The sequence below is a fragment of the Acanthopagrus latus genome, chromosome 20 (genome assembly GCF_904848185.1).
Source record: "Acanthopagrus latus isolate v.2019 chromosome 20, fAcaLat1.1, whole genome shotgun sequence".
In the NCBI taxonomy this organism is placed as follows: Eukaryota; Metazoa; Chordata; class Actinopteri; order Spariformes; family Sparidae; genus Acanthopagrus; species Acanthopagrus latus.
This window is the reverse complement of record NC_051058.1, coordinates 14491609-14513518: the sequence shown is the minus strand read 5'-3', so window position 1 is coordinate 14513518 and position 21910 is coordinate 14491609. Positions and strand designations below refer to the sequence as shown.

The 21910-nt window shown below is 42.9% G+C and overlaps 1 protein-coding gene across 4 annotated transcripts in view; it reads left to right on the top strand.

The window, feature by feature from the left end:
• The window catches only part of vti1a (vesicle transport through interaction with t-SNAREs 1A), a 126977-nt gene extending 105594 nt beyond the window's left edge, over positions 1–21383 (top strand). For all 4 annotated transcript variants that reach the window (XM_037081316.1, XM_037081318.1, XM_037081315.1 and 1 more), the window contains one exon: positions 16896–21383. In XM_037081316.1, coding sequence (XP_036937211.1) covers positions 16896–16989 — 94 coding nt within the window. In that variant the 3' untranslated portion in view covers positions 16990–21383. The remainder of the gene's footprint in view (positions 1–16895) is intronic.
• The last annotated feature ends 527 nt before the right edge of the window (positions 21384–21910 follow it).

Sequence of the window (21910 nt, the reverse complement as noted above, 5' to 3'; positions counted from 1 at the left end):
ACATCTTAACTCACAGTCCAAAACCTGAATATTCCTAATTTATCTATCTCCTATTTCTATCATGAATGCCAAATAAAAGCAGCAAATCTTGATATTTAGGAAGCTGGAACCAGATAATATTTGACCATTTTGCTTGGAAAAACAGCTGAAATGATTAATCAATTATCAATATATCTGGCAATTAATTGTTTTTCGACCAGCTAATTGATTAACCAACTAGTCGTTGAAGCTCTAAGTGATCCAAAGAACATTTTTGAAACTGCAAAAAACAAGCACATCTTAGATTTAATGATTTTGCAGTATCATTCACAGTGTTGCCAAAATACAGGCATACAGGAAGAAAATACAATCAGATACAGTAAGAGTTGGAAGATTAATATGGTATGGATGAAATAAATGTTAACCTGTCTTTACTGCAGTAGAAGACACAGTTAGCGATAACATACTGTAGTTTTGTCAGTAAATGTTTTCATGCAGGTATGCTTTGGAACAGGATCCCTTTCGTCAGATAACTCATTTTTGTTCGCTCTACCTGTGCAGTTCAAAGGAGAATGTTGTCAGAACCTGTGGAAGTGGGTGTTAAGGAGTTGAAATGTTTCTGAGAGTGCCCGTGTGCATGAGGTTTAAGTGAATAAATAGATAAATAACCAACGGCCCTTGTAGAACGAGTCCCTCATGGCCAGGTGCCAAACAGGTAATTCCTCCGGCATAGTTTTGGAAGGGCCACAGCAAGCCAAGCCTACCTCAGCAGTCAGACTGTCTGCACATTTCTGCTGCTGATGGCATACCAGGGGCGCCATTTTCCTCTCTGAGACAGACAAGCCGGAGGATCTGATTGGCCTTCCGCCAAAGCGCACTCACAAAGGCTCCTTTGACAGCAGGTCAGTCGGTTAACCAAGCAGTAGGCAGAGGGAGAGAGGGATAAGCCAGAAAAAAACTCCTCTTCACCTCTTCACCCTTAAGCTTCATTAAAGGGCTTATCAAACTAAAAAACATGCACACCCCTCTGAAAAAATATATTAAAAAGTCATATTTTCAGTTATTTGTTTTTTTTGGGAACCCATTTGTGGCTCTGTAGGCCTTCAGCTCTCTGTTGGATGACTGTATTCCTGCCACACTTGGACAGACATGGGTCACAGTGTGAGTAAAGGATTAATGGGTAAATATGACCTATGCTTGTGAGTTTATTTTGTGTGTTGGCCTACCTCATTGGGGCCTTGTGTGACTTCCAGTGCTGACAAAAGCATGCCTTAAGTTTGTAAAATAATGATCTGTTAAGACAGTCTTGCCTGTATTAATGAATGGGTCATTAAAGGGTATAATGGTTCCTTTTTGAAAACTGTAACTTTAACTTCTATGGCAGTATTTTTCACCCTGTTTCTGCCAGAATTGATGGATATTGCATAAGTTGTGATCGTAAGGCTGCAACTGCTGATAACTTTTAGAGTTGATTAGGCGGTTGATTCTTTTAATTATTGATTAGTTGTTTAGTGTATAAAATGTCAGAAAATGGTAAAACATATTGCCACATAGCCACCTTTCCTAAAGCTTAAATTGATGTCCTCAAATGTCTAGTTTTGTTCACAACACAAAGATATTCATTATACTACGTTATAGAACCAGAGAATTATTACTTTTCTTTAAAAAAAAAACTTAATCTGATGAACTGATTGCCAAAATAGTTTTAGAGCAATTTAATAGTTGACAACTAATCCATCAACTGATTAATCTTGTGTCTCTGGTGACTTGCAGAGCGCACAGGAGTATTTGAGTGCAGCCTACAATGTCATACGTGGTGTTGGCATTCGGACCAAGATAGATCTGCGCTCAGCGATAAGCTTGTCCTTGTTGTGTTGCTGATGGAGCCTCGCATCTTATATTTTCATCATAAAGCTGTGTAGGAGCTGACACGCTAGCGTTAAATAGCCGCCGATGTTCTCCTGTGTACTCCTGCGCTCATTATCTCTCCAGTCCAGGCCTTGCTTCTCTGCCTTCTCCTGCCGCCCATCTCCTCCCCTGTGTACCAGCCGCTTTGCATACGACTGATGTTTAAATGCTGCATTGTTAACTGACGTGGGGTAGCCCTTTGCTGACCCGGGAGGTATTTGCTCGTTTGATCATGGGGCAGCAGTTTTAATGTATCGAAGCAGCGCCGCTCCGTAAAGCCCCTGGTATAAGTGGAGATGGAGGGCGAAAGGCAGGACGAGGGATGCATTGGTTGCAGGCCTGACAGTACAGAAGGAAGGTGATTATTAGAATATCTGTTGGTCAGCAAGGCCAGAGGAGACGCTGCTGACCCTGCACTTCCACTTATGCTGTGATGGTGGGTGTTGGTATTCCACGGGGGCGTTGGGAGAGAGTTGTGGCAAAGACAGAGAACAGGGCTCCATTGATGAGCAGTTTCAATATTTCCATCACAGAGTGCTTTTTAATAGGGAGTAGAGCTTTGTTTGAGTCCCTCTTCTGTGGTTTCCCTCTTTTCTTTTTCTGTATTGTTTTTTGTCCAGCTATCTGATTTGCATCCTCTCAAATGGACTTATCACGGCAGCCATGAGCCGCGAGGGCTTTCTCTTTATTCTCAGCGAAAGTTTTGTTCATTTTCTTTCTCGTAAAGTTTTGCACAGAAATGTAGATGTTGCCTTTCAGATCCAGCATAAATTCAATACACACTTGAGTTCTTGGCTTTAGTCTGTCACAAAGACTGGAAGAAGATAACTGTAAAGGCCCAGTGTCAGAGAAAAACACCCTCAGCTTTACATCTGTGTCACCAGGCACAAGAATCCCACTTCGACAGGTGACAACACAACAGAAAGAAGTATTGAGAAAAAGCGAAAAACAATGACACAAACAGTGTACAAGTTTGTGTTTACACCTTGGGACCTGTGTATCAAGACCCTGTTTGCGCTGGAGCTAACCAGGCTCTGGCCCCTCCAAAGAAAATATTGAACACCTACACACCATTGTAGCCTTTTCTTTACCCTTCTTTGCCCTTTTTCTCTTTCTATCCTCTCCTTTTCCCTTTGGTTCGTTTCTTGTGGAAAGTCTCTTAGAGCGGCAGTGACCACAGATACCAGGGGGAAAAAAACAGAATGAAAACCCACATCGCTCGGCTTGATCGTTAATATTTGATGGACAGTTCCCCCATGAATTTCCCATAGCATTCTGTGGTGGGCTTGTGATGTGCAGAACGTAAGGGTACAGATGGAGGCCATTCGAGGGACTTCATGTGCAGTGCGGGGACCGCTGTGACCAGGTGCATCAACTCGACCACGAACAAAAAGAACACAGTCATTTGTCTCGATGCAAATGTCCCAAAGTCAGAGGGAGTATCGTGCCTTTTGATGTTCACAACACTGAGCATGTGCATAATCATGTTAACATGCTTCAGATTAACTCCCTCTATATCAGTGTTAAGCAGTGCGGATCCTCTTGAGAGCTCACAACTGGAATCTGCAAATATGGATTGGCTCTTGCATTTCCGAAAGTCCCAGAGCAGCCCGGATGCCCCTTGACTTTTGAACTGTGGTTCACAGGAAAGCAGAGGTGAAGCAGCAATCTGCATCTCTCGTGGTGCCTGACGCCCACACTGCTGCCGAGGAAGAGAAGGAGAGACTGCCACATCAGTTTACCTCTCGCAGTGGAAGAGAGAGAAAATGAGTTAAAGGAGAATTCTTGGTCGATTAGCTCAGTCATTATCAGCCCTCAGAGTTCTTTCTGTCTTTCTGTTACCCCTTTATTTTCCCCGTTTATTGGCGTCTTCACTGTAGTCTTCCTCTTCTTTCTCCTCATTTCTTTTTCGGACTTTTTTTTTTTTTTTGCAGAAGGCTTGACCCTGCATGGCTGCAGGCCCTGATTAGCGGGGCTTCAGAGCCCAGAGTCTATTGATTGGGCCTCCAGAGCACTAAGCAAATGTAGCCTGAGCAACAAGTCAATAACGCTGTTACTGCAACAATCCCCGTCACACTGGTGGCTTCCCCCACACAGTGCGAGTGGTTGTTTTTCACGGGTTAGGGAAGGGGGAGAGATTTGGCGATGAGGCAGGCAATCATGAGCAAATCAAGGTCACTCAAAGGGCTGGGTGTGCACACTTGCGCCATCTCCCTATCTGTCTTATTCTCTTTTATAAACCACATCTTATCTTCATTCTGGACATCTAATTCTCTGGTTTAACTGGCTATTTCTTCCATGTAAAAGGTCGCTGCGTGAGTTTATTCTGAGCCATTATCTAACTTCCCTTTCTCGTCTCTCTCAGCTCGACCCCTCCCCTCTTACCTCTCTCTCAGGCTCTCTCGGCTTAGACACATGGACTAGGGAAGCTAGTCTGCAAATTTAATGGAACAGCATGGATTATTTAGACTGACTAAAGCCTCCCTTGTAGTGTCAAATGGGGGGTTGTGGGATGACATTATACCCCTACATTCTCTCTCTCCCAGTCTCCCCCTCTCTCGCTCTCCCCCGCTCTTTCTGCTCTGCTTACCTGCTGGATAAAGTGATCTGTACCTGCGTGTCCAAACAAGATTTACCCGACGGTTCACATAATCCTTAATTGTTCTGTGTTATTTCGCACCAGATTGTCAGACGCGCTCCTGTAGTTTTCACACGTTTTACCGAACACTCGCTCACTGCGGACACACACACGTGCAAAGTTGCCCTTACACAATCTTTTACACACATGCAAGTATGGTCTGACACTGTGACCTTTGGCTGGCTTAGTCCTTTCATACCCGCAGGACAGAGCAGGGGCCAAGAGTGGCCTGACGGTCATGAGGTCAAGTTCAAGAAATGGTTCCTTCTCTTGCTCACCTGTGGCCCTGACATGAAATCCAAGCTCAGTTGTCTGCAGTCTGTCCAACAATGTGTTTTTTAATCTCTGGATACCAACAGAGGAAGCTGGTTTTAGTCACATTCTGTACTGGTAGACTTTAGGCTGTCCTAGATGTCTGATCTCTGGAAGACTGAAACTGCATTGACAACATCAAATGAGGAGGAGTTAGCCTTCCAATTCATTCCCCATTTCACTAGTTGTGGAAGTCTCTATAGCTCCAGCTCTGTTTCTCAAAGAGAGCACAAGAAGACAGTATGGTGCCCCTACCATCTGAACAGCTGAAGTGTTTTCAGTGACCTTATTTTGACCCAAAAGAACATTTAGTTCTCCAAAAAGTATCTTACACAGCTCATCATTGAACATTTTGTTATAAATTTGCTACTACTTTGACTGTTCAGGTTGATGTTGGTTAGATTCTTGGATCAGCATGGTGATAATTCGAACTGATAACACTGTGAAATTGTTTGCATAATATTGTGGAAAACAGGGTCAATCAGAAGGTTTTTCTTTGGAGTAACTTGCACAATTCTTCATGGGCTACAGAGCTTCACGCTGTTGATTTTTTTTCTCAAGCCGAATTACAATATATGTTTCACAATAATCTATCTAGAACATGAACAGTTAGGGGAAAGTTACTGCATCTTCTGTCTCTTCTTTCTTTAGTGTGCTATATATGTTCCTGTGCATATAAAAGTTAAATAAGTCTCAGTCCACACCAACAGGAGCACCTCTCTCCCACAGAATGCACTGCTCCTGAAACGCCTCGTCAATAGTTTTGTCTTTAACTCTGGGACCTGGTGACATCACACTATGTGTCACACATTTGCATAATCTAAGTCTAGCTGCTAGTTTGGCACGGAAGAACTGATTCAGCGCAGCTGCTCTGTTTTTATCAGTGGCACTGGTTCAGGCATGTGTGAGCTGACCACTCAGAGCAGACTGGGTATTCTGGAAGGAGGTGGCTTGATTTACGGAAGTAAAACAGTGTGTTTCAGGTTGAGGGGGAAAATATTGATGTAGCTATTCCAGTAGTAACCCGAAATAAAGCATCAGACAACATTTCTGTTTTCAAACTTTTTGTAATATGCATCAGCATCATTTGAAATCCAGAGAATCACCATGAAAGATAAAAAAAAAAAAAAAAAAAAAAAAAAACAGGACTTGTTGTGTTGCTGCTTCATTGAATGGATTAACATCCATGAAAAAGAACATCTGACAGTGCAAACTGTTACAAACCTTCAGTCCTTTAAAGTAAATATTCTGCTTATAGGTAATGGATCTTTAAACCAGTATTTTTTTTTCCATTTATACTTAGCAAAGATGCAAACTTTGTCATAGAAAGTAGATAAATTACAGAGGGATAATGTTTTGTTTTTTTTAACTCGCATGTATAGGAATGTTTGCAGGCAAAATGTGGCCAGGATCGGCCAGTGCAGGCTCTTTGCACATTCGTATAAGAAGTGGGTCAGCTTGTGTGGGTGGGTGTGTGTGTGTGTGTGTGTGTGTGTGTGTGTGTGTTTGTGTGTGTGTATGTGTGTGAGTGTGTGTGTGTGTGCGTGTACACGTGTGTACGCGTATGTTCAGTGCGTATATGTGTTTGTTTGCATGCTGGTGGGCAATCTTGCAACATCATGTGTATCTGGAGACACACAGGATGCAGAGTTAAAACCACACGGGACTTGAAGCAAATATTTGGAGAGTTGATTTAAAATGGCAAACAAACACCACGCGGAGGAGCTTCCTTACCAGTTAATAAAAGAGACTCAGACATAAACACTAATATCCTCATCGCTTCTTTGTCGTGGAATCCTAAACAGACGTCGTTTCGGGGCCCAAAGAGTTTCAAGCGTTTATCTGATGAATGGTTTTGTTTTGAGCAGACCTCACAAAATGAAACTGTCGGGACGAGTTCTTGTGAAGATTTCATGCTTTGATTCCAGCGTGTGTAAAACATTTTCACTAATAACTATTGGACAGCAGACACGATAAGGAAATAGATGTGCTGTGTTTCCCCAATTATCACATCTTTAAATTATATGTTTGAACAGTCAAAGAAACTATATGAAATGATTTTGTGTTATAACTATTTTTACACTGAATCCAAACATTTCATCAGTTAGCTTGAAGCAGTCAGGTCAAATATCACAACAGTAGAGTTGAGGTTAGGTGTCGGACTGCGGATGTGCTTCCCTGACACAAATACTGACGGAAAAAAAAACATTTCAGTTTCTTCTCCTTAAAAGTAATAACAATAAAAACACACTTTGAAAAAGTTCTGTTAAGAAAAAGCCTTGCAGTAATTAGATTAATAGACGCTGTGTGTCTTTCCTCCCGATCTGTGTCACTGTGTTGTTGTATCAGTGACAAAGCATGCAGATGCCTTTAACCATTGCCTCAGGTGTCCTACGCTCCCCAACCACCCCAGCGCCACTTCTCCTTCCTTCTTTCCTCCTCCGTTTCCTTTTCTCCTTTAGCAAAAAGTAAGCACAAATGATTTATGCGCTTTAATGAGATTTCAATCCTGAACAAACAATAAAAATTTATGGACATCACAGCTTTGGAGGCCTTCGGCTCTAATGGCTAATGTTACGCCCTTTTTCACTGGGGCCAGTAATCGGATCTGCAGCTGGCCCCTGGCCCTCGCAGAATGTATACAAGGGGGATTTTGTGTTCGCAGACAGGAGAAATGATGAGGAATGTCATGTTATCAGGGTGTGGGAATATCACATCTGCGTATTCTGTAATTCCCAAGTCAGAGAGGGTGTCAGTTATATCTATATTTCTATATTTCTCGAGGCAAACAAAGATCAGTGCTGATTAATGGCTTATAGAACTGTCTGCTTGTATATCTTAAAAATATACCAAATACATAAAGGGAAAACAATAGCTATGTAAACAAATATGGACTCCTTTGTATTAATTACATTTAACATACAAATGAACATACCGAATGGAAATGACTTTGGTGGAATAAAGTTGGATATTGGTTATTTGTAACTCTTTTGTTTTTTTTTGTTTTGTTTTTTAACAACTTTTTTTCATAATGCTTTTATTTAAGTAAAATGTATATCTAGGTACTTTACACTGACATGGCTATGCATTACAATAAGATGTTAATATGTTAAGAAAAGGTTAAAAGTGCATTTAAAGGACAATAAAATCAAAAAGCAAAAAAAGTTACTGAAGAAAAGTTATGTCAAACTTATTGGAAAGCCACAGTAAATTGTGTTAACAGGTTTAATGCCCTGATTTGAATAAGCTAACAGTTTGAGCAGACCTGACGTGGTCTTGAAGCTTGTTCCACTGGTTAGCAGGTTGCTTCACCTTACTTGATTTTGTTTTTTAATTCTGTTTTATCTGTATTTATTAGGTGCTGTTGTTCATGTTTATATATTGATTTAACTATGTCATGTCAAAGTTTGACAAAGCACAATGTTACAGACATGCCTCATAAAACAAATTAGCAACATTAGCAAAACACACAAAACATAAAAAGTGTAAAAAAGAATATTATGGCACATTATGTATTTGTTTCTTGAAAAACTAGTAAAGATGATCAGATGATTATAAGGCTACAAGTCAAATATTCAGACTATATTCCCTTAACTGTCTTTTGTTGACATTGCATAGGAACGTATCGAAACAATGCAGGAACTGATGTGATTACAGAAGCCTTGAATGAGGTCATGTTCAAATATAGACCGTGACAATCACATTGGACAAACAGAAATAGTAAACATCCCCACGCCCCTTCCAACAATGCTGAAATAAGTACCATCAGGTGAAAAAGTAGAATAACTATAACTCAGCCGAATGAAGCGACTGAATGTGTAAGGAGACAAAAAAAGAGGACACACAGGAGTTGGTACACCGGGAGGACGGAGGGGGGCGGGGGCTCGGCAGGTAAGCAGGCAGCCTCGCAAAGCCACCTGAAGCTGCCACAGCTAAACAAAATCACTGCCGGCAAACAAAAAGTTCACCAAAAAAAATTCCGGACACAGTTGCAATGTATTCTCTCTTTCTCTTTCTCCTTCACCCACTCCATCTATTTTCCATTTCCCTCTCCATCTCCCTTTTCTCGCGCCGACATAAACTTGCATATACACACTCTCCTCCCACGCTTGAATTTCCTCCTACTTTTTTACCTCCATCGCTATGTCTCCTTCTGCTCCCCCCCCCCACCCCTCCTCTCTTCTTCATTGCAACACTTTTTCTTTTTTTTTTTTTTTCTGGGAGAGAACTGGGTCCCAGTCTAGGCTGCTGCTGGCCAGGGTTGTTAGCCGCCAAATAAAAAATGGATGAACTTGTAGAGCCCCGATGCTGTTTCTCCTGCATCGAGTTGGTAGAAAGAGAGGGAGTAAAGTGGGAGAAAGAGAGAGAGATAGAGAGAGAGAGAATCAGGTTGACATGAAATACGCTGCTCAGACCACGTCCTCCAAATAAAAACCTGTCCATCTTTTATGTGAGTTTTCTCAGTTGTGTGTTTTTTGTTTTTTTTTTAATCAATACGGGTCAAAAAAAGGTCTTTTTCTTTACAGATCAATAATTTCAACACTAATATGATACCAAGCTTGTTGGATTACTTGATACATGGGAAGCATCTTTAAGTTTGAAAATGTGTTCTTTATTTTGAGAAAACAATCAAATCCGTCCATTATTGTTCATTTGCTACTTGTCAAAATAGTACAGTACGTTTCATTGGCTTCAAAGTGGAACAGATTTAAAGCCACAGTCACCAAATAAATTTAAGGGTAACTAACAGGTATACCTGGAGGTGTTCGTGTAAAAGAGCTGCAACAATTAGAAATCGATTGGTCAATATACTAGGTTCATTTCAATAATCGATTAATCATTTAAGTAATATTCCCAGGAAACGTTGCTTGTTCCAGCTATTCAGATGTGGCAGTTTGCTGCTCTTTCTCCTCTTTTTTAAAATAATTTTAAGCTGTGTCTTATTCTTATTCTCCTGTCTTAAGCTTATTGTCCATTAATACAGGCAATGGGAATATAATACAGTATATACAGTACAAAACAAAATCTGTGTTCCATATTTCCATTTTTCTGCTACTTTGCACATCCACTCCGCTACATTTTGGAGGCAAACATTGTAATTTTTACCCCCACTTCATTTAATCGATTACTTGAATTGCTGGTTACTTTGCAGATTACATGCTACATCTGAGCCAAAGTAGCAGATTTTTTAATTATTCTGTCAGCAGTCAAATAAAAAAAAAAAAAAAAAACAAAAAAAAAACTAATGACCTTGATAATCAGGAAAATGTTGAATGAGTTGACCTATGGTATACAGTATATACATACATGTAAATCTAAGTATAATTTACTTGTAGTTTTGTTTTTGATACTAAAGTAAAGCCAATATCAGATACTTATAATATTTGTATTCAGGAATTATTTTTATGGGTGACCTTCACTTTAAACAAAGTCATATTTCAACACAATATCTTAACTTTTACTTGAGTATGACTTTTGATACTTTGTTGGTCAAAAGAAGACATTGTTGTAAATGGTGATTGACATTTCTTAATGTTTTTTGTAGAAATAACTCTTGATTTATAAATAAACTGTAAAATGGATTTATAAATCAAAAATACAAATAATTGTAAGTTGGAACTCAAACATAAGCTCAAACTGTAGGTAAACCAGTAATAAAGATTTAGAGTTGTTTCAGTGATCGAAAGTTCCAGTTTTGTCTTTGTTTTACGTCTTTTTCTGTATATTTAGATCACAGAATTTATGCAAACTAGGCAACATGCAAGGAAAACATGAATCCAATTTTATGTACGAAGACATTTATGTATACAGTCTGACATTATTGTACACGGTTACTAACAGATCTTATGTTTACTGTACAGTGAGCGTGTGAGTGTTAAGATGTGGGCGCCTTCCTAAACATTGTTTTTCTTCGGGGAATTACATGATGTTGGGGGACTTCTTTGAATAATTACAGTAAACATGTTTCAATTAAAGACCTTCTCCAGCTGTGTGTGTGTGTGTGTGTGTGTGTGTGTGTGTGGGTGTGTGTGTGTGTGTGTGGGTGTGTGTGTGTGTGTGGGTGGGTGTGTTTATGTGTGTTTCCAAAATCATCATTTATCTTTAACACCCCCTTGGGGACAATAGACAGAACATGCGTGGTGGGATCACATCTCTGCGACAAACAGGTCAAGTCATTATCTCTGCAGAGCAACGTGAACCCGATCTGATTGTTCTGGATCGTTCTGCCTTGGTCTGCCTCGTTTCAGTCGCCTGATTGAAGCGTCGCACGTTTCTCACCTTTCTTCACTCAAAACTGGATTTATAGCAGGCCTGTCTCCACCTTTTGTTGTGTCATGGGTATGCATGTGAGCCCCAGACCAATACCACTTTGTGTGTGTGCACGCGCGTGCGTGTGTGCACACGCGCACATGTGCTTCTGCAGTGAAACATGTATTTGTATTAGTTTGTGATAACAAGTCGATGCATTAGTTAGGACTTACCCCCACCAGCGTTCCACCTCCATGTCCATCACTCAAACCATTTGTGAACACATTGATCCTTCCCTCCCCCTCCTCCTCCCTTCCCCCCCCTCTCCCCTCTCCCATGCTGTATATTCCCAGGGTTTGGAGGGAGGAGAGCCAGAATGGCTCAGACAGCCATTGATTTTTATTTTATTGGTCTACTAGTGGAAAAAGGAGGGATAGGGGAGGGCCTGAGAGATGCAACTCTGCAGCTAAGTTTGTTCTTACTGGAGACAGTGTGTTTTTATGTGTGTGTGTGTGTGTGTGTGTGTGTGTGTGTGTGTGTGTGTCTGTGTGTCTGTGTTTCAAGGTGGGTTGGGCCACTCTGCTTATGTCTGTCTGACTGAGACTGTTTTTGTTTTGGGGTGGGGGTGTTATCTGTCTGTCTGAAAAGTGTGTGTGTGTGTGTGTGTGTGTGTGTGTGTGTGTGTGTGTGTGTGTGTGTGTGTGTTTGCATGTCCAGCCACCTCTGAGAGCCATCAAAAGGGGTGCACGTGTGTGTGTGTACATGTGTGTCAGCGTGTATCCGTGTGCCCACCCTTGTGTGTTTTGTGTGGGTGCACACAGTGTGTGTGTGTGTGTGTGTGTGTGTGTGTGTGTGTGTGTGTGTGTGTGTGTGTGTGTGTGTGTGTGTGTGTGTGTGTGTGTGTGTCGTTGAAGGGACTGGGGAATCTGGGGCGCTGATGGAGCTGGCACTGGGGACCTGGACCCCAACACACACACACACACACACACACACACACACAGCTGAGGTGTATCCCGGTGCTCATTAGAGCTGGTAATAAGGCTGTGCTGCTGGAAGAGGAGGGAAAAAAACAGGGAGAGGAAAAGAGGGAGGGAGGAAGAGGGTGGAAAGGGAGAAAAAGGGAAAAAAAAAGGGAGATTTTAAATTTTAATAACACTGGTACGATTTTGTAAATCTTTCCTGACAGAAAAGTCCTCATTATTTTCATCTGTCTCCGAGGAGCCTTTCCTCTAGCTCTGCCTCCCCGGGTAAACGGACTTCTCTCTCTCCCTTCTCTCTCTCCCTTCTCTCTCTCTCTCTCTCTCTCTCTCTCTCTCTCTCTCTTTCTTCACTCTTCCTGTTTCGTTTCACCTCTCTATTCCTGACTCGCCACAGTCCTCCTCTTCTTCTTTTTCACTCTCAGCTGCTTTATTGTCCATTTCCGTCCTTCCTGCGTGCTTTATTTTTTGCTCCTCTTTCCACTCATCACATTGATTCTTTCTCCCTCACCCTCTGTCTCTCTCCAACATTAGCACTGTATATCTGTGTATTACCATCTAGTAAGGCATTCGCTGAGTGGCTCCCTGCAATGAAGGAATATCAGGAGCCAATAGAATGACCAGTATTATGCGCTGTTACTGGCTCAGTTACTATTACTCACAGGTGGAAGAAGTACTCAAATGTTTTATTGAGGTAGCAGTATACTCAGTCCTGCATTCAAAACACAACTTGAGTGTAATCTGATATCAGCATCAAGATATACTTAAAGGGTAACTCCACTAATTTTACACATTAAATTGTGTTGACAAGTCTTGGGGAGTACTACTACGTATGTGAAAAAGTAGCATAATGCGTTTTGTGGCTCCAGGGGAAGCTGCATGTACCTACATTACCCAGAATGCAACATAGCCACTGAGTGACATAACTGGAGGCAATTTATCTGATTACATGCAGCTTCCTCGGGACCCACAAAAGCTTTATACTACTTTTCCTGCATGTACAGTCGTGCCTACCAAGACCTGTAAGCACACTTTGATTGTAGAAAATTGGTGTAGTTACCCTTTAAAATACTAAAAGTAAAAGTACTCAAATGCCCAGTAACTAATGTTGTCATTTAAATATAGAGGAGTAGAAGTAGACATTAGCATTAAATGTTGAATTAAAGTACAGTTACCTCAAAATTACACTTATACAGAACTTGAGTAAATGTACTCAGTTACATTCTACCATTGCAATGACTGTTTGGTCCCTTGTTGATTATATGTCCTTTTGTTTTGGTGGTGGGGAGGGAGGATGAAAATGCTTTAGGATCATAGTATCATAGTAGTAGGCATGGTAAAGGTGTGTGTGTGTGTGTGTGTGTGGCGTAAGGGTGTGTATTTGTGGGTCAGCATGTAGGTCTGCACACTTGTACGTGTGCTGTGTGCATCACTCACACATTCCCAAACCTTCCCCTCCACACACACACACACACACACACACCCCTCCACCTCTATGTCAAGTGTCAAAGCTGGAGGATGGATCCGGTTTGATAAGTTCTGTTCTGTCTGGCCACGTGTCAGGATGGGATCAACCATACGGCAGAGGAAAACCATGTTCTTCACTCCTCTACCTCCCAATTTTGGGGATTTTTTTTTTTTTTTCTTTCTTTTTTTTTGGAGGGTGGGGGGTGCGGTGGGATCATGTGTACTATATTTGTGGGGTAACTTTTATTTTAGCTGCTTCTGTTGCCGGAGGAATTGAAACGTTAACTGCTGGCACTGATTTGACTAGTGAGCTCAGAGTAAAAGTGGATAAAGAATATAAATCTGTAGATTACATCTACAATCTGACAGCATGCAGATGAGAAGGGATTATGAAAACGATCTGTCGCCTTGTCCTTTTCACACCAGTGGAAAAAAGATTGAGTGGATGATGAGCAAAATATCTTCCTTTTTTATTTTGGTTTCTTGATTTGTACCGCGTAGTTTGTAGCAGAAAAAGCACACAATTCCCCCTGCCCGGGCTGTAACGTAACATAAGTAGAGATTTTTCCATGCTTCTCACCTCTGTGGTGGTTAAAGAAGAGTGATGACATTAATATCCTCACTCCTCAAGCTGTCAGAGGGAAAAGACTGTTGCTCTTTACAGTGTCACGGGCACTATTTCTTTTAGATTTTTAACATTGCTCAAGTGTATTATGACTGGACAGCCAAACTGCACAACATGTAACTCCTCCCAGTCTGTCTGGCTGGATCTTTACATGAGTGCGTGTGTGTGTGTGGGTGTGTGTGTGTGTGTGTGTTTGCGAGCTTACAGGGCTTCTGGTCAAAGGTAACCCTCGGTTCACAACCCTCACACGATCACGTAGTTTCGCTTGAGTTATGGCGAGCGTTAGGAAAGAGATGCGTTTGTGACTCACAGTGGATTTGAGCACACAGCGAGAGAAAGTGACAAGGCACACTGGAGAGTTTTGAGTTGTAGCGAGATTGAATTTAGCCCTTAATATTATTTCTGCCGCGAGCAGCTCAAAGTTTTCTGACTGGGCAGTGCTAAATTTGTATCAAGCTTCTGTTTAAGCGTTCCAGTTGCCACAAATAAGATCAGCTACTTTACGTTAGACTTCAAGACATGTTTTGTTAGATTGGTGTACAGAGAAATCAGTTTAGGTCAAAGCAAGTATTTTCTAAAATATCTGTCCCCTGAGAAGAAGTTGTTAAAACGCAGCACTGTCATATTACTCTCCTGCTTTGAACATTTAGGTGTTTGAAGTTATTCAGCCTTGTTTGCTACCAAATCAGACTCCTTATAATGAATGCAATTTTTTTTTATACAGAATCGAACACCTCCCCCCTTTTTCTCCCTCTCTCGTAGCACCCAGGGCTCGTCATCCGCGAGGCTAAAACTAACTTCCTATTCGGTTTTACACCCCCAGGCTACGAGTCACCCTCCTCCTTCTTTTCCCCAGCTGAAAGAGTAACAAACAACACAAAAGCGAGCCGGATTCTCCCAACACACCCGCACGCACAGACACACACACACTATCACACACACACACACACACCCATGCGCCTCCTCTGGGTATTTGGATGGGATAAATAATCATCATAAATAATGAATGTCAATTAATAGGGGGAGACGTGGCCTTGCTAAGCATGCTCTGATTAGTGTTTCAGTGGGATCTCCTCCCCAGCTGGCTCCAGCCAATCATAGCATCCCTGAAACATAGACATGTGGGTGTATGACATAAGCAGCATGATGATTTTTTTTCTTCTTTTACTATTTTGCTGTTTTTTTTTTTTATGTTCCTCAGCAGAATCTGTCGCAGCAGTTCATGAAAAATATATCATAAGTGTGGTTTACTACATACAGTTTGACACTGTCATGGTAATGTATGCGTTTATTCAAGGGTAAACTGTCTACTTATAAAGCAGAGCTGCTTACAAACAGTAGTTGTAATGAGCTCTCTGGTGTTGTCCGGTGAGAGCAGAAGACAAAGCGTCTTGTTCCTGAAAAGACATTCACGGTGCGTCACAAGTGATCAGTTTATGGGCTCAGAAAGTATCATACGCAACTGATGTTGGTTTGAATATGTGTTCCAGAGCGGCCGGAGAGTCCTTGGTGTTGCAAACTAGACAAAAAAAGGCTCTCCTCCTGCAAAAAGAATACACAAAGGAAATACAAAGACGTAAGCATAAAAGCACCGCTGTGATACATGACAACACTGCGGTGTTACATTTCTGACGCCCTTTCTTCCATAGCCGTGGGTTTCAAACCGAGTGGCCGGTCGAGGTCCGAGCCGGAGGAAGAGCGCCGTGAGCTCGACTGGTGTGTCTCGGTCTTTAGAGGGTAGCAGGGTGACTGAGCAACCGGCTGGTACCCCCCTCCCTTCCCCTCCCTCCCCAGTGATAAATGGCCACAGCATGGGCTATTCATCTCCTGCTTAGAGAAGTGGACAGTGCCCCCCGCCACCCCCTCCTCGGCCTCTCCTGCACCCCCCTCCACATGTCAGCAAATGTGATAATTCTCTCATTTGTCAGGAGCAGCGGAGGGTTCGGAGTTCATGTGTGTGTGTTTGTCTGCGTCTGTGCAGTGAAACAAACTCTGGAGGATTTTTTGAGATAACACACACACACTCACACACACACACACACACGAGACAAGTTGCTCGTAACCCCGCTGCACACCGGCACCCACTCCCTCTCCGCTGCAGCTTTGTGATTTTTTTTTTTTTTTTTTTGGTTCAAAGCCCCCCTCTTGTCAAGTTTACTTAGGTCACAGTGGGAACATTTAAATGTGCAAAAGAGTGAGTCGTTTTATGGCAAATTCCATCAGTAATTCACTGATTTTATTACCTCCAGGAAACTACTGAGCCACTTTTTCCACTTTATTGTGCAAATAAAGTTTTAGAGCCCGTGTGCGTGTGTGTCTGTTTATGTGTCGTGCTTGTTTATAAAAGTGTTTTGTATGTTCGGATTGTGTACGCATGTCAGTATGAACATTTTTTTTACTGAGCCTGTGTGGGTGTGTGCACGCGCGCGTGTGTGTGCGCAAGTCAGAAATAATTTGTCTGAAATTTTAGGCCCGAGTGTCGCCCGTTTGGGGAAATATTGCGTGTGTGTGTTTAACGCTCCCCTGCCAGTGGTTGTATACCAGTAAATACCATTTACGCAGACCTCATGGTAGCTATTAAACATGATAAGCCTCCAGTTGATGGCTGGTCATTTAGTTTGCACATAAACATGTGACTGTTTGACGTGTTTAACTTTTCTCTGTAGACACAATATGACTTCTGTGAACCCTCCCTGATCTCTCTCTCGCTCTCTCTTTCCCTCTCTCTGTTTCTCTGCAGGATCATCCAGAATCGCGTCCTGGTCTTCATCCTCGGAGCCATCATCCTTCTCACCATCATCCTGGCCATCTATTTCAATCTGCGGGGCCACTGATCTCCCCCCTCTGCACACATAAACGCACACGCGCACCCTCACTAGCCCCCCTGACACAAATACAAACACACATAGCCGTGATTAATAGCGACAAAAGCGTTGTTCTGCTGTAATTAGGACAAATGGTCCCCATGAATCACTGTTTCCAAAGCCTGACAGGGAGCTTTTTTTTTTTTTTTGCCCCCATCTCCTTTCTCCTTTCCTGTTTGCTGTTTCTTTCTCTCTTCCGATCCCTCTCTACCTTCTCTTTCCTTCTTCTTCTCCCACTTCTTCTTCTCTCGTCTAAGTTTTGTCCTCTCACTGTCAGGCTCTCTCTCACATCTCCAGAAACAAAATGTTTTTATGATGTTTTGTTTTTTCATGGTGTCGTCTTCGGTGCGGTTCTGCAGCCCATCCTGTCCCCCAAGTGAACAAGGCCTGGGGATTTTTTTTTTTTTGCAGATTCAGATACATAGATCTTTTTTTTTTTTTTTTTTTTAAATGTTGCATTGGAGGTGGGTCAGGTGAGTGATGTGGAGGCCCGCACTGTGTTCTTTTATTATTAACACCAACAGTAGACGCACACACTATATGAGTTTTCCTGTAAGTAGACGATTCAGCCCGTTCGTCATGTAGCCCTTACACACAGCACAGAGGACAGTGCCTTCGGATGAGATATGCTGTTCATACTCCTTCAAAAAAAAAGAGAGAAAAAAAACCCTCAGCAGAGCCCAAAATAGACGAGTAATGCTGCCTTGAAAAGAGAGGATGCACATAAAAAGGTTGAGGTCGGTTCAACTTCGGTTCAGTTCAACAAGATGTTGTTTTGTTTTATCGGGACAAAATTGTTTATTTTCAATTATCTGAAAGGATATGTGAACATTTGGGAGTTTGGACTGAATAAATAAAATCTTGTAATACAAAACAGGACCTGACTTCGACCTCGGCACACACAATACAGAGAAAAGGTTTCTTCTTCATTACAACATGCTTAAATATCCACATTTGGTACAATCCCCCTCGCACCTCCTTCTCACCTGTCATTCCCGAGGACTTTTTAAAACATTGCTATCATTGTGGAGAAATTATAGACATGGAACTGTATGTACTAACATTTAAATCTACGTCATGTATAGTTTTTGTTTGTTTGTTTGTTTGGTTTTTTTTTTTGCTCTCATTGCAAGTGATTCTGTTACTATTTATTTATAAATGCATAAATGAGTTTGCAATTAAAGTTTCTGTGCTAGAACTGTATGTTTTATTAAGTTTTAAAGGTATTCAGAATCAGCAACTGTTCTTTTCTTGATTATTTTTTTTCTGTTCTTATAAATGGATCTAACTCGTTTTAGAACTTGCACTTTTTTTTTCTTCTATTATTATCTTGTCAAGTTCTGAAGGTTGTGATGCAGTCCTTGTGTCTGTGTTTATCTGTACGCCGACTGACGATGTGATACATTTGCAGGTGTTTTGAAAAGACGTGTGCGTGAGTTTGCTGCTGTTTTAATTCTTCTGGGGAAAGCCATTCTTCGGGGGGGTCTTGGAAAATCTAAATTTAAAGAGCACATTTTGAGAATTTTCAGAAGTTGAGACACATGGAGGTGTCACACACACACACACACACACACACACACACACACACAGGGATGGGGAGTAGTCATGTGCATGTGTCTCCTGCGGTCGGCGTGGTGGTTCCTGGTGAGGACATTTGCTATTCTGTTTCAGGGCCACGCTCTTCGTTTTTCGAAGATGCAGGGGTGTCGAGGTGGTGAGGCCCCCCCCCCAGACCACCATTTCACAGGCCCTCACCAGCCGCAGCGCCGCCGTCTGCTTCAAAGCCTCAAATTAATGGCCAACAAAATAGTGTGCCTCCGACCGTCCCACACGGGGCCCGACCCACCAAGACTTATCATTAAAGTGAGGGAATAATGAAAAAAGGAAGGAAGAAAAAGGGGAAGGGAGAAGGAAGGAAGTGAACAAGGAAGCAAGGGGGGGTGAGGAAGGGGGAGTGAAATCCCTGGCAGTTTGACAAACCTCATCTGGTAATGACCCTCAGTGATTGTTTTTTCACCCAGCGCGCAGCATGTGTGTGTGCGCAGCCTACCTACGTGCCGATGAGCTCTCTTCTCTTCCTCTCCCCTTTCTATCTCTCCCGTCTTTCTCTCCCTCCCCATCCCTCCTGCTCCCCCCCCCCTTTCTCTCTACCTCTCCTGCCACCTTTCCTCCTCCTCCCCTCCCTCCCTCCCTCCCAGCCTGTCAGATGAGCGGAGCAGTAGCTAGCGAGCGAGCGGTGGAAGGCAGCGTGGCGGCGGCTTCTATTTGAAGTTGTAATGGTGTCAAAAAGTCAGGGCTGACTGACAGACGTCAGTCCCACAGGGCCTCATTAAAAACAGACCCACTTGACAAGGAAATAATTGAGCGCCGGCGACAACTCGGGGGCCCCTCCGCGTTTTTAGATGTTTTTATTTTCTTTTCATTATTAGCGCCGAGCTATTATGTTCATTAAGAAATGGCATTAAAACAAGTTTTTAAAAGCGGGGGAAAGGGAGGGAGGGGCAGAGGGAAGGCAGGATGCATGGAGGTGGGAAGATAACGATTTGTTTAGAGCCCCTGTCCTGTTTTATTATTTAAACAGGAGCACTGTCATGTGATACCTTGGCAGACGTCGCCTATCATCTGCCACTCCTCCCTTTTTTCCCTCCTTTTTTCCCCCCTTTTTCTCTCCTCATCGCTCATCCCTCGCTTCAACCCCCCCCTGGCTTTTATCTTCCCCTCCTCCGTCCATCTCCCTCTTCCTCCACCTGCCCATCTCTTCATCCCTTTCTTTCCCTCTCTCTGAGCGGCGGGTGTCGTTGGAATATGAACTAGATTATTCATCAATGCACCCCACACACACACCCCACGTTACCCCCCTCGCTGATTTGGTTTTCGACAAGCGTCTCGCCGCAGAAGGCTGAGGATGAAAACTTGTCAAAAATAGGTTATATCTTATTCCAAGGGGCAACAATAGCAGCAGGTACAGACACCTTTTAATATTTAATTTAGACGGGTGTTAACCCTCCTTAAGTGACTGGAGCTGTGTCTTCCATACAGACACGGGGAGCGAAACGGGGGGGGGCAGCAGGGGAGGGGAGAGCAATTAATTATTTGATGTCTGAAAAGTGATTTTGAGGCTGTCCCTGCCTTCTCCTGTTTGCCAGAGAGAGGATCGAGTCTTTGGGTGTCCCCCGTTCATTTGCCACGCCGACCACGTCCCGAGTCTGAGTGCTGAAGCATTTCCACCTGAACAACATTTGGATCTTCTCTTGATCTGGTAATGATAATACGAGTGATCATATAGCAGTAATGGTTTTGGTCTCTCTTTTTTTTTTCTCATCAGAGGAAATTATTTAGCATCAGTCTGTCTCAGTAGCGTCCCTTGAACCCTGCTCTCTCTCATTCCTGCCAAGGGGTTTACATAAAAGTAAAAGAAAAAAAGAAGGTTCCTCACCAAGGAACCTCTGTGACGCGCCACCGTTACAAAAAGCCTGATGTTTGTCAGCCATTTAAGACGACGAGGGATTGTGACAAGCATCGTTTGAGCTGTCTGTCCCCCCGGCGAAGGGCGGGCCTTATACCGGATAAACAGCCCCAGTAGTGGGATCACGACGGGAGGGTGGGCGCTTCATCTCCAGGAGTGTCCATGATGCTGCCACACACACACACAACACACAACACACAACACACAACACACATAAATTAAAAGGAGGCCCTGCGACAACAGCTATACCCAAGAAAAACCCACAATGGCACTGTTAGAGAACTACAATGACTCTTCCACAGTTTGATTCAGCGCACACACAAAGCCTGCTCGCGCCGTCACACGTATGGTGGACGCCCCCCCGATAAAAAGGCACACACACGCTCTAGTGTACGGCTGTTAGAAGAGGAGCCATGTTCTCCGTTTGTACACGCCACCAGCCCGAGCAGAATGGCTTTCTTTCTCTCCCTGGCCCTTTATCTGTTTTTTTCTTTCACCCCCATCAGCGCTGTCGACCATTTTTTTTTTTTTTAATGCCGTTTGTGCTCACAAAGAAATGACAATGCCCCCCATTTATCGGAGGAAGTCACAGGGCTGCAGTCATACATACATACATACATGGATGCTTGTGTGCATGTGTGAGCAGGAGGTGTCCCGCTGTGGTTGAGATGGAGCTGGAGTGCTTTGTGTAAACGGCTACGTTGAATCATCTGTGTCCACAAATATCCGTTTGTGTCTGTCCGTAATGTCCGTGTGACTCATTTTTTCCCACCAGGCGGGATCTACAGTTCATCTTGTTCCAATCAGAATCTGAGCTGCCCCTGAAAGACTTTGTGGTCTCTGTCAGTGTCGTTAAACATCTGTCATTAAAGCAGTTTCTGAATCCAAGTGACTGAGATGCCGTGTCATAGCTTGTGTTTCCCTCCTTTAGTCACCGAACACACACAAAAAGCACTTAGAAGAGGGAAAGGTGAAGCCAGCAGCTGACATGTTTAAACTTATAGCAGTGCCGCCTGCCTGTTGTTTTTTTCAGAAGACGCTCCGATACGGTTCGTGTCATGGAGACAAACGAAACACACAAAGAGCCAGGTCAGAGCTAGGCTGAGCCAGGCTCAACCATCCGGCACCCCTCCTCCTCCTCCTCTTCTGCTGCCCTCCATCTTCATCTCCATCTCACCTTCCATCTCTCTCCCTGTAGAATACTGCCACAGCCTTTGAACTGAAATTAACACTTCACCACTACAAAGACATACAGTTGTAACCAGGGATGTCATTTGCATGATAATGAGGAGCTGGAGAAAACTGGAGCTGAAGCTTTTTGCCTCTGTTTATTTATTTGTCGGTGTTCATGTGCCCTTTGCCCTTTCAGTTAAATTCCTCGCTGCACGTCAATCAGTGCAGTGCTTTCATAGCTGTTGGAGATTA